The sequence below is a fragment of the Neolamprologus brichardi genome, chromosome 17 (genome assembly GCF_056152115.1).
Source record: "Neolamprologus brichardi isolate AB-2024 chromosome 17, ASM5615211v1, whole genome shotgun sequence".
NCBI lineage: Eukaryota > Metazoa > Chordata > Actinopteri > Cichliformes > Cichlidae > Neolamprologus > Neolamprologus brichardi.
This window is the reverse complement of record NC_142120.1, coordinates 23,290,692-23,303,349: the sequence shown is the minus strand read 5'-3', so window position 1 is coordinate 23,303,349 and position 12,658 is coordinate 23,290,692. Positions and strand designations below refer to the sequence as shown.

The window sequence follows — 12,658 nt, the reverse complement described above, 5'->3', positions numbered from 1 at the left end:
TTTAACTTCCAAACTTCTGATTATTGAAACTTATTCACAGATGACTTAAAGCCGTGTTTCTTTGGGTTTTAGAGCAGTTAAATTCGACTTGATCATCAGAGCTCAGAGCACGTCATCAGGTCCCTGAACGTCTCTTTATCCAGGATCTCTTTTCCTTATAGGGCTTCATTTATACTAACATCATTAGTCAGGGTCAGAGGTCACAGGAAGTGGGAGATGAATGCGAGAAATGAACCCAAGATTTGTCAGTCTACCTGAGAGTAGTCGCCACAGCCTGCATCAGGTTTGGTTTAGTTACAAAAAAAAATAAATCTGGAAGCATCAGAAACATGTCAGTCATAAGAACTTTAGTTCACATCATCAGCTGTTGTTGATCTGTCTGTAAATTCCAAGCCTGAACAGCTTCATTAATATCAGATATGAAGCTGAGCAGATGTTGCCACTGGTAAAACTCTTTAACATTGATGTCAGTGATGAAACTAACCCTGTACCTGCTACTTGTTCATGTTCCCCTAATAAACGAAATGATCAAAAGTGTATTTGTATTCACTCAGATTATCTTTGATATTAAAGTTTGTTTGATCTGACTGCACACGCACACACACTCAGGGTTAAATGTGATGATTTTAAATGTGTGTAGGTTCTTCGATATCCAGGTTCACCATGTTAATTTAGTAATTACAAACATTTCAAGTGTAAATGTTTGTGAACATATTTATTTTTATTTGTACTCATCCTTGTACGATCCCCTCCGTAAATCGCCTTGCTGTAGTGGAGGACTTTTGTGTCCCAAGTATCCATGGAGCTCTGTTGGCTTGGGGGGCCCGGTGGTAGGGCTGCTCAATCTGGTCAACATTTGGCAATAAACCCTTTTCTGGTTCTTCTGAAGTGTGGTTGGCCTCTCTGTCACAGACAGGGTGAGGAGTTTAGTCTTTTGAGAGGGGCTCGGAGTAGAGCTGCTACTCCTCCACATTATGAGCCGGTGCGGTTTTAGATACGGGCGACACGGGCGGTTGCCCGGGGCGGCATCACGGGCATCGGCAAAAAAAAAAGCTCGTACTCATGCTGCCCCGACGTCAGCCAGCGCATATTGGGAATGGCATAGGCACCGATCGGTTTTCTCTCGCCCATTTGCTGGGAGTAAGGACGCCCTCCGTTTGCGAGGTGCGCCTGCTGCTTGCGGCACAGGGAGGAGAGGGGCAGGGCGGCGGGGGATACTCTGGCTGGCTTGAGCGGCATCTGATAACCAACTCGCAAAATAAAACAAAATTAAAACAAACCAACAAACATGAAAACACCAGACATTATGATACAGACTTATAATTTGCACCGATGTTTTTTCGAAATTCTATACGCGAAAAGTGAGCGCGAGAGCCCTCGGTGCGCCTGCTTGCTGCTGAAGTCAAAGTAAACTTTATTGTCGTCTCCGCTACATACAGTCCAGTATATAGAGAGACGAGACGACGAGGCTCCAGTTACAGCAGTGCAAGTAAACAAACAATATATGTAAGAAGAGTAAGAAAATAAATATCCACTTTAGGACTAGGGGTAAAGGGATCAATAACAATTTAAAATTTAAAATTTACAGTTTGATTATTTAAAGTCTCACACACAACCAGTCGAAAGGGGAGGGGGGCGGCTGCTTCCAAATAGAGCACATTTCATTTATAATGTTGTAAATCCAAGCCCATTATGTATACATGATTTGAATCCTCGGTTGTGTGAAATCTCAGAAATGCACCCTAGACAAAGTGAATCTGTGAACTAAGGTGTAGGTGTGTTAGATCATGTTGTGGTGATCCTCGAGTTGGTGGATTTGTGTTCATACTGGAGTGCAAAATTAAAACCGATGGAAGATGGACAAGAAAAGTTCAAAGCCATCAGGTCCTAAGTTTAGAAAAAAGAGAAAAGAAGAGGGGGAGAAACGAACAAAAGATACAGGTAAGCAGATGTGTCATTGGATAATGGCAGGTCATCCTGAAACAATCAGAATCAGAATCAGAATACTTTATTAATCCCTAAGGAAATTATGTGGGTTACAGTTGTTCCAAGAAGAAATGGTAAAAATAGTAACAGTAACAGACTAAACTCCAAACAATACATTATGTTACAGATTATAATATTAATTAGTCATTGTCAGTTGTTGATTCGTCCTGTTCTCATTGTATGACGAATTATGATGGCTGTTTGGTAGCCGTTTGCATACTATGCAAACTATGCATACTCTCTCTCTCTTCATATGTGTGTGTGTACAACAATTTTATGTTAATGTACAATCCTTAATATGTTTTGTGTGTATGTGTGTGTGTGTGTGTGTGGGGGGGGGGGGGGGGGGGGGGGGGCGCCAGAGGGAGTGTTCGCCCAGGGCGCCAAACAGGCTAGGACTGCCACTGTTAGGGATGCTCTCACTTCAGAGATAAAATCTCTCAGCTGAAATGGGATCATCTCGGTGTTCCCCCTGTATGAGCTGGTCAAGGTGACTGGGGTCAAGGAGGTCTGGTCTTTTTGGCTCAGGCTACTGCCCTCACCACCCAAACCCAGGTGTGAAGCAGAAGATGGATGGTTATGATAAGTTGTCATTAAATTCAAATTATTTTTTTATTGTACTGCATTGTAATTTATTGTATCGTATTATTATTGTGTCCCTAGTTTTGTTTTATTTTAATATACTAGATTGTATTTCATCATTTTATTTTTTTAATTGCCCTCTCACAGAAGTCTTCTTCCGGGAGGACAAAGCGGAACTTCTTTTGGTGCCCGTGTTTCCGGTGGGACCGGGATTGCCGTTGCAGCGGAAAGCCTGTGAGATGGCGGTCGGCTCTCGGAGCGTTTAGGACCCTGAACCCGGATCCGAGCACCCGGACCCCGAGCTGTCTGCCTCACCGCGTCCCTGTGTCTGACCCGAGCTATGGAGGGCGGCAAACCGAGCCTGGCGCTGGTGTACCAGGCGGTCCAGGCCCTGTACCACGACCCGGACCCGGCCGGGAAGGAGCGCGCCTCGCTGTGGCTGGGAGAGCTGCAGAGATCGGTGAGAGGGCGGGGGGGAGAGGCCCGGGCGGGCGGAGGTCGCTTCGTGTTTTCGGGGATCTATGTGAAGCGGATCTCAGGGTTTTACCTGTGTGAAAACGCACAGGTGAAGTGTAGTGCGCAGTCTCAGAGGAGCCACCGCTTCCGTTAGCATAACAGCTAAGCTAAAGAAAATGAATGGAGGAAAACATGCCGAGCTAGCTGCTATGCTAACTGCTAGCTGTCTGTATGTTACTTTGCCTGCCTGCGCACGTGTGTGTGTGTCTGTTTGTTTCTTTCTGTTTGTGTGTGTGTCTTTGTGTGAGAGAGTGTGTGTGTGAATGAGTGAGTGAGTCACCTTGCTGCAGGTGAGTAAATGAAGCGCTCCCCTGCCTGTGTTTGGACTTCCTGTTTGCGGTTCCGGCTTGTTTGTTTTTATTCAGCTGTTAGCATGTTAGCATGGTCACAGTCAGGTGACCTGGGGTAAAAGGTCAGCCACTGTGCGTGAAGGCTGAAGTTATGCAGGTGAAAGTTTCCCCCTGTAGCAGTCAGCTGATCAGTGAGCATGCTCAGTGGAGTGTTTGTGGAGCCCCAGCTCACAGCCTTCAGTCACGTGAGAACTAATTCGAGCCTCTCAGGTGGACCTGAGGAGAACACCTGAAGAGAACACCTGAAGAGCTTCAGGTTCAGTCAGAAGGTGGTTGATCTTTTGGGGACAACAGATCAAACGGTTCATTGTAGTGTCACCTAGCTGGAAACGTGAGGCTGTTGTTCTGGTCAGATGTTCTCCCGAGTGGCTGATGGGCATTAATGATAAGGAGCAGAATCAGCAGACAGCCCACGATTCAATCTCATGAAAATAATTCACTGAAGATTTGTTTTTGGTTTTTTTTAACATTTTACAATGTGCGAGTATTACAGTAATATTCGCAATCACCACCTTTAAACTGTAGATTATGTTGTCAAAGTTAAACTTTGTTAGTACCTGTTTTATACAACAATGTAACATCATCTCTTCATTTATTTTCTTACCAAGCTCACCAACATTTCACTAAGACCTGCATAAATGTTGCCGTAATATGAGTCACTCTGCAACTGAATGGAGTCAAGTTGGCAATTATGTGCAATCTGTTTGAGATAATACAGCAGTTACCTGATAAAGTTGCCTCCTTCAGTTTAGTCAGAAGTCCTCTTGTTCACATTTTAATTAGTTTATTTATTTTTGTTTGGTGTCCCTGTATAGACAAAATATCATAATGTTATGCTGTGTCGATTTTTTTCTTCTCCCATCCCTTGCTATGACATCACTTCCTCCTCAGATGTATGCTTGGGAGGTGTCAGACCAGCTGCTGCAGCTCAAACAGGACGTGGAGTCGTGTTACTTCGCCGCACAGACAATGAAGATGAAGATCCAGACGAGCTTCTACGAGCTCCCGCCAGAGACCCACAATGCACTGCGAGACTCGCTGCTGACGCACATCCAAAACCTCAAGGACCTGTCACCCATCATTGTAACCCAGGTAACTACACCTGTTGCGCCGGTAACAGCATCTGATCGGAGTCAATAGGACTTCATTGACTCTTGACTGATCTGTACCTTTTGTACTCGGCTTGAGTCAGCTGTAAAGTTGTCTCAGTGGGGTTTCCCTGGAAACAGCTGATTATCGCTTTAGTTAAGAGGACTGAGTCCTGTAACAGAATCAGCCTGAGAAATATTTCTTACCTGTGATGTTTAATGTTGGCTTGAGCTGGTTAACACCTGCTTTAATACATCTGTGTGGTTGTTATCACACCTTGTCGGAGGGTGGGGGTTTAACTGTAAAAAGTAAGCTGAACTTGCAGTGACATCAACAGGGTTTAAAAACAGGAAGTTTGTTTGTGGTAGTTCTTACTTGAGTAACTCAGACCATCGCCTTTTCCTCAGCTGGCTTTGGCGATCGCTGACCTAGCCCTGCAGATGGCGTCCTGGAAAGGATGTGTTCATACACTGATAGAAAAGTAAGAATTGACAAAATCGGCTAACACAATGTTTTCTCTGAAGCTGGTCAGTGACTAACCTGTTCCTCTGTCTCCGCCCCTTCTCAGGTACAACAATGACATCAGCTCGATGCTCTTCCTCATAGAGATCCTCACCGTGCTCCCAGAGGAAGTTCACAGCCGCTCGCTTAGGATCGGAGCGAATCGGAGGACGGAGATCATCGAGGACCTGGCGTACTACTCAAGCACCGTGGTTACCTTGCTGGTGAGACACCTGTCTGACTCTCACCTGTCAGACAGCTCAGTAATATTTCTGTCTGAACACCATTGAATGTTGATCGTATCTGTTCACCGGGCCAGTGGCTGTTTAACTGTCACATGATAGCCACATTAGCTGCATGTTGTCATTAAGGTAGGGGTGTGGCTAGTAATAAAACCATAATGATAATGTGGCGGAAACTGTTATCATTCTAAAAATGGAGATGTCACTGATGATGTCACTAATCTTTATTTAAACAGGACTCTGACTTTATTTGTCCTCAGACAACCTGCGTGGAGAAAACGGGGAATGATGAGAAGATGCTTATTAAGGTGTTTCGCTGTCTGGGCAGCTGGTTCAACCTGGGCGTCCTCGACAGCAACTTCATGGCGAGCAACCAGCTGCTCATGGTGCTTTTCCAGGTCCTGGTAAGTGTGAGAGTGCCATCAAAGTCAATGATCTGATGATCACGTGAGCCTCGATCTGGGATCGTGTGAATATTTCTATGCTACCCCAAACTGTCTCCACAGCAGAGGGACGAAACCTCTACCAACCTCCACGAGGCGTCCTCCGACTGTGTGTGCTCTGCGCTCTACGCCATAGAAAACGTGGAGACCAACGTCGCATTGGCGCTGCAGCTCTTCCAGGGCGTCCTGACACTAGAGACGGCCTATCACATGGCAGTAGCCCGAGAAGATCTGGACAAGTGAGGACAGATCTAGTTCTGATTGTGGCATTCATGTGTTGTTTACATATTGTCATTAACACATGTGTTCAATTCTCATCCTCAGAGTGCTGAACTACTGCAGGATCTTCACAGAGCTCTGCGAGACCTTCCTGGAGACCACGGTCAGGAGTCCAGGACAGGGCATGGGAGACCTGAGGACCCTGGAGCTGTTGTTGATCTGTGCAGGACACCCCCAGTACGAGGTACGAACACACCCCATGGGATTGCATATGACATGGCATATGAAGCTCCTCTGTGTTCTAATTCGGATGTCAGCCTGTCTGGTCTGCGTTATGGTTCTGTGTGTGATTCTGTTCTCTGTGGTCCAGGTGGTGGAGATCTCCTTTAACTTCTGGTACCGTCTTGGGGAACACCTGTACAAAATCAACGACCCGACTTTGCACGCCATCTTCAGACCGTACATCCAGAGGCTTCTCCACTGTTTGGCCCGGCACTGCCAGCTCGATCCGGATCATGTAAGAACCAGAACCTGAACCTTTTCATGCTGCAGTCTGGCTCCAGATCCTTCTGTGTAAAGTTTTTATGATGCTGAGTTTGAACACACTGCTGTAAGTTGAACCCTGACTGTATTACCTGTCCTTGTTGTCTTCATGGTGGTCCACAATAATGCACACAGGTGTGTTCACCGTAAGTGATCAGTAATCAGTGAATCAGTTTGAATGTGAAGTCAGGAACACAAACAAACTAAAATGTCAGCGTCTGTCAGACTTCCAGCTCTGGCTCCACCCACAGGTGTTGGCTTCAGGTGTTCAGGTCATGAAATCTTAGTCTAAATTTTTCTCCATCCACAGGAGGGAATCCCGGAGGACACAGACGACTTTGGCGAGTTCCGGATGAGGGTGTCTGACCTTGTTAAAGATGTCATCTTCCTGGTTGGCTCCGTGGAGTGCTTCGCTCAGGTAACTAATCCTCAGGTGGTTTCAGGCTGACAGGTGGCATCTGTTTCACCTTTATTCTTTCATTAACATCACTTCCCGTCCTCAGCTGTACTCCACGCTGAAAGATGGGAATCCTCCCTGGGAGGTCACAGAAGCCGTCCTCTTCATCATGGCTTCCATCGCAAAGAGCGTCGACCCGTGAGTATCTGTGTCACTGCCACAGGAAGTTCTCACAGACGCGTTCATCAAGTAAACATGTTCTCCATGTCGGAATTTCAGGGAGAACAACCCGACGCTCACGGAGGTGCTGCAGCAGATTGTGTTACTTCCGGAGAGCGTTCACATGGCGGTGAGATACACGAGTATCGAGTTGGTTGGCGAGATGAGCGAGGTCGTGGACAGGAATCCCAGATTCCTTGGTACGGAGGAATGATCCTGAACAATGGCACTGTCCTGATGATGCAGTCAGCCATGTTTTAACTTCCTTGCCTTTCAGGATGTCATAGCTTCACAGGTGCGTCTGGGCATACTGAATAATATTTTGTACTTCCTGTCAGACTCTGTGTTGAACTACCTGATGAAAGGTCTGCGAGAGAAACCGCTGGCATCTGCGGCAGCAAAGGCGATCCACAACATCTGCTCCGTGTGCAGAGATCACATGGCTCAGCACTTCCACGGGCTGCTGGACATTGCTCGCTCACTAGACTCCTTCGCCCTTTCCACAGAGGCTGCCGTCGGCCTGCTCAAAGGTACCTGCACTGACATCATCATATATTTGTAGTGTACCTCCCTTGAATTTATCAGATACCTATGGTCACATTTAGAAGGTATAAGGTTTAAATCTCTGACACAGGTTTATCCTCATGAGTGGTGTAGATGCAGCAAGCTCATGTGTAATCACATCAGTGTACTATTATCTGTACAGGTACGGCTCTGGTCCTGGCTCGACTTCCTCTGGAGAAGATCGCAGAGTGTCTGAGCGACCTGTGTGCTGTTCAGGTTATTGCTCTGAAGAAGGTCAGAGGGGTGTGTGTGTGTTTGTTTGATTGTTTGTTTGTTTGTTTGTTTGTTTGTTTGTTTCTTCACTTATGTGTTTACTTGTTTGTGTTTTAGCTTCTGACTGAGCAGTCCACGAACGGTAAATCAGCTGATCCGACGGTGTGGCTCGACAGGTTGGCTGTGATTTTCAGGTGAGTTCTCCTGTTTGTTCACTTCCAGTATAACTTTAATGAAACAGCTGACGGTGGACACATCATTTCTCTGCAGACACACAAACCCGATCGTCGAGAATGGACAGACTCACCCATGTCAGAAAGTCATCCAGGAGGTAACACACCTGCGCTCACCTGGTCTGATTTGAATAGAGTGATTTGAATAGATGTGATAGAGGTACCTTTGGTCATGTGACTTGCAGATCTGGCCCGTATTGTCGGAGACTCTGAACACTCACCAGGCTGATAACCGCATCGTGGAGCGCTGCTGTCGCTGCCTCAGGTTCGCTGTGCGCTGTGTCGGGAAAGGCTCCGCCTCCCTGCTGCAGCCGCTTGTCACACAGGTGAGACCTCATATCGGACAGCGAGCAGGAAGCAGGTTCAACAAGCTCTGAGTTTAAAAATAAACTCTGAGCTTCCAGAACAGCTGATCAGAGCTTTTCCAGTCGGCTTTGAGTATGTGCACCATGATGTAGTCAATCAGTAATCAATAAAATGAAGTTTGAGTGAAGCAAGTGTTGTTGAAAATTGTCACACAAAATAATCATCTGTGAACAGATTCAAAGCAGTTTGCCAGACCCCAGGGGGCGCTGTGACTAAAGTGTCAGCAATTCGGATTGGTTTAGAGAGAATCTGTGATCCCTGGTGATGCAGTGTTGTTTTGTTTCCAATGAAACAATCACGTGTGTGTTGTTGTCAGATGGTGGGCGTGTATCAGGTGTATCCACACTCCTGCTTCCTGTACCTGGGCAGCATCCTGGTGGATGAGTACGGTATGGAGGAGGGCTGCAGACAGGGATTACTCGACATGCTACAGGTGAGCACACCTGGGCACTGAGGCTCCACCTTTCTGTTATGTGCTCAATGAGCTGGTCAGTGATGATGATGGTGGTGTGGCTTCCTCCTCCTCAGGCTCTCTGCATGCCGACCTTCCAGCTGTTGGAGCAGCCGAACGGTCTAAGGAATCACCCTGACACTGTGGACGACCTTTTCAGGCTGGCCACCAGGTGAGTCTGAAGCTCCGCCCATTTGAGCCCAATGGTGCCATGCTCCATAGCTCTGCCCGTTTTCACCCGCTGTCCTCGTCTGCTCAGGTTTGTCCAGCGAAGTCCTGTCACACTGCTCAGCAGCAGCATCATCATTCACATCATCCAGTGCGCCATCGCCGCCACCTCATTGGACCACCGAGACGCCAACTGCAGCGTGATGAAGTTTGTCCGAGACCTCATCCACACAGGAGTCGCCAACGATGTAAGTCTAATGGAAACGTGCTGTAAACGCCAGTAATGTCACAGGAGTCTGCTTCACCTTAACACCTGTGGGTCTGCAGCACGAGGAGGACTTCGAGGTGAGAAAGCGTCTGATTGGTCAGGCTATGGAGCAGCACGGCCAGCAGCTCGTCACTCAGCTGATGCACTCATGCTGCTTCTGTCTGCCCCCGTACACGCTACCTGACGTCGCCGAGGTGCTGTGGGAGATCATGGTGTTCGACCGGCCGGTGAGTACGTGGTCAGGCATCTCAAACCTGTGTGCATGCTGGGGGTGTCAGGTGACTCTAGGTGCTGATGATGGTGTCCTTGTGTTGCAGACGTTCTGCCGCTGGTTAGAGAGCGCCCTGAAAGGTTTACCGAAGGAGACATCAGGCGGCGCCGTGACAGTCACCCATAAACAGCTGACTGACTTCCATAAACAGGTCACCAGGTGAGATAACCAGTGTTGGGCAAGTTACTTTGAAAAAGTAATTAATTATAGTTACTAGTTACTCCTTCAAAAAGTAACTGAGTTAGTAACTGAGTTACAATATTCTAAAAGTAATTAATTACTTGAAAAGTAACTATTGCGTTACTTTAAAAAAAAAAAAAACGTTTAACCCTCTGGGGTCCAGGGTATAATTGGTCATTTTTAACTACTTTTGATTTTACCTCCACATTTCACCTTTAAAAACTATTTACTTTGCCCTGTTTGGTATCATCCTTTTCAGCACAACCTCACGTGTCTGAATTTACAGTTATGGTTTCATTTTGACATACTGTATTAACACAATTGATCTAAAATCAGACAAAAAAAAAAACATAAAATCAGAGTAGAAAAAGTTATATTTTTTACTGTAACAACCACAAACATGTTTAATGATAATATTTCATAACTTTAAATGCAAATTTAAAATCCTCTGCACAAGTTTTGCAAACAACAAAGTTATTTGCATCCATTTACCTTTTACCCTTTTTTATAACTATTTCAAACTCTTTACAGAACAATCAGCTGTTCTGCATTCAATAAGCTGCCACACAAATTATTTGTGCCACTACAAAAAAATAATTTCTGTCCACTATAAAGGAGAACATCACAGCCTGATCCCTGCAGGTCGGACAGCAGCAGGTGTATCACTCCTCCTGTTTTCATTCAGCAGTCGCGTCATTTTACTGACACACAACACCAAACTATCCTCTACACTACACACTAACTACATAAGACAACACAGACAACACACTCCAAACACGCTAGACGTCACAAATCTCTCACATCTCTAAACTCGCTCTCTGTCTCTGTCTCTCTCTCTCTCCATCACTCCTAGAACTTCCCCCTCTTCCAAAACAACCAAATGTCATGTCGCCATATAATTTTTTTAGTTGGTCAACATGGTGCATTTTTCCACCAACACGAACGGACTGTTTTTTGTTTTGTTTTTTTATTTTTTGCTCATAAGCAGAGAGTGCTTGCTGCACTGTCCTTAGACAGTAAATGTGACGAAACTATTGAGGACAAAACGCAGCGTATATATTGTTTATCATGATCTGGTTTTACGTGGCCTGTCAACACAATTTAAAAACTGGTATATATCACCTTGTTGCTTTGTTATCTTGAAGTGGTCATGTGATTGGCTTACCACGACTACTTTATTCTTCCTCAGTCAAACAGCAGCACTCATGCAATTGTTTTGACCCTTGCTCCAGGTTTTGTGCCAAAAAGTGATTGTCTGTGATTGCGGTCCGCGGGAGCGCGTGCAGCTGTTTAAAGCCATAGCGCCCAGATTACTTACGTAGTCAGCTACTTCCGTGCAACTGATATAAGATGGGTTAAACTGAACACAGCTTCGACGTCTGTTTGTTAAAAAATAGTAACGCGACCACACCACATTTTCTTGTTAGTAACAGAGTTGTAATGATAGAAATAGTAATTGGTTAGATTACTTGTTATTGAAAAAAGTAGCGCCGTTAGTAACGCTGTTATTCCCATCACTGCTCATAATGTGTTAAGGCGAGTCAATTATGTCTGTGAGGCATTCAGGGACAAGTGTTACTGACTGTGAGGTGTTCAGGGACAGGGGTTCCTGACGAGGCATTCAGGGACAGGCGTTGCTGACTAAGGCATTCAGGGACAGGCGTTGCTGACTGTGAGTCATTCAGGGACAGGCGTTGCTGACTGAGGCATTCAGGGACAGGTGTTACTGACTGTGAGGCATTCAGGGACAGGCATTACTGACTGTGAGGCGTTCAGGTAAGAGTGCCTGAGGTGTGTAGCAGGTTTTGTCGAGACTCGCTCATCTGATGGTGGAACGCAGACAAACTGGAGCCCGGATTGAGCCAGTCTGGACTTGTCCTGACCTGATTGGGAGGTTTCAGGTGTATGAAAAACACTATATGCACTGGTAAAAAAAAAAAAGTTTATTTCCTGTAAAATTGATCTCATGGTCTGGTTAAATGTTTTTGATCAACATTCAGTATGTGGAACAGCTGCATAGGTGACAAGTGGATAACCTCACATTTGTTGTTCTGCAGCGCTGAGGAGTGTAAACAGGTGTGCTGGGCCATCAGAGAGTTCACCAGACTGTTCCGATAGCTGCAGCCTTCTCGCACCGCCAGGTGAGCCTGTTCTCAAGTACACTCAGGTGTGTATTCAGCCTGAGTTTGTTTGCTTCTCTGATATGTTTAAGACTTCTTTTTTTTCCCCACAGGTAAATCTTTTTGTTGACGAGCATTCAGAGGTGACGGCAATAATCTGCGTCTGCAGACGAGGATCCAAAGGGATGAAGATGATGAAGGACTTCGAATGTGAACAGGGCGGCTCACTCTGAAGGACTGACAGATTGAAGACTGATTGGACAGAATGAGTCCACCCCAGCTCACCTGAACTCACCTGACCTCACCTGCAGCAGGTGGTGAGTGGGCGGGGCTGGGTCCGGCAGGTGGGCGGGGTCAGGAAGCTGCGGTCGTGAATCGGAGGATGTGCCTGGTCAACAGTTTTTAGAGATTTATTTTTGGACTTTGGTCGTGGTGGGGTTTTTTTGTTTTTTTTTTTTGTTTTTTTTGTCCGTGCCATAAAAGGAGCCAAAAGATTTTCCATGATGCTCTTGGCTGCAGCGTGCTGCGGGAGGATTTGGCGTCACCTTTGACCTTTTTAACTTTGGTTGAATTTTAGTTGTTCTTCCACAAAGTGAAACAGAGTGAACTCTGGGTAATGAGGCGGAGAGACTGACACCATGACATCATCGGTGATGTAGCCTTGTTGTAAACAAATTAAAAAAAAAAAAACTGCTCATCCAGTGTCTCTGTTATTACTGTCACCTCACTTACCTGTG

The 12,658-nt window shown here is 46.0% G+C and overlaps 1 protein-coding gene across 3 annotated transcripts; it reads left to right on the top strand.

Moving 5' to 3' along the window:
- Positions 1-2,778: 2,778 nt before the first annotated feature.
- Positions 2,779-12,609, top strand: tnpo3 (transportin 3). 3 transcript variants are annotated; one of them, XM_087830794.1, is made up of 23 exons: positions 2,779-3,028; positions 4,326-4,526; positions 4,931-5,004; positions 5,092-5,248; positions 5,527-5,670; positions 5,773-5,948; positions 6,034-6,172; positions 6,299-6,445; positions 6,782-6,889; positions 6,975-7,066; positions 7,148-7,287; positions 7,426-7,617; positions 7,794-7,885; positions 7,982-8,058; positions 8,135-8,195; positions 8,283-8,423; positions 8,780-8,896; positions 8,992-9,086; positions 9,174-9,330; positions 9,410-9,577; positions 9,668-9,780; positions 11,859-11,942; positions 12,035-12,609. In XM_087830794.1, the coding sequence occupies exons 1-22, from the start codon at positions 2,909-2,911 to the stop codon at positions 11,917-11,919; spliced, it is 2,772 nt and encodes a 923-aa protein (XP_087686920.1). In that variant the 5' UTR covers positions 2,779-2,908; the 3' UTR covers positions 11,920-11,942; positions 12,035-12,609. The 3 variants fall into 3 exon arrangements, with proteins under 3 accessions (XP_087686920.1, XP_087686919.1, XP_087686918.1); XM_087830793.1 differs by having other exon boundaries at positions 7,426-7,621; positions 7,798-7,885; XM_087830792.1 differs by having other exon boundaries at positions 7,426-7,621; positions 7,798-7,894.
- Positions 12,610-12,658: the final 49 nt, after the last annotated feature.

Bases quoted from the DNA above. Each gene is read 5' to 3' on its own strand.
- tnpo3 (XM_087830792.1), top strand. From the start codon at position 2,909: ATGGAGGGCGGCAAACCGAGCCTGGCGCTGGTGTACCAGGCGGTCCAG. The intron at 7,622-7,797 runs CTGCACTGACAT...CTGTACAGGTAC, and splicing joins GTCGGCCTGCTCAAAGGTAC to GGCTCTGGTCCTGGCTCGAC. The intron at 8,424-8,779 runs GTGAGACCTCAT...TGTTGTTGTCAG, and splicing joins TGCAGCCGCTTGTCACACAG to ATGGTGGGCGTGTATCAGGT.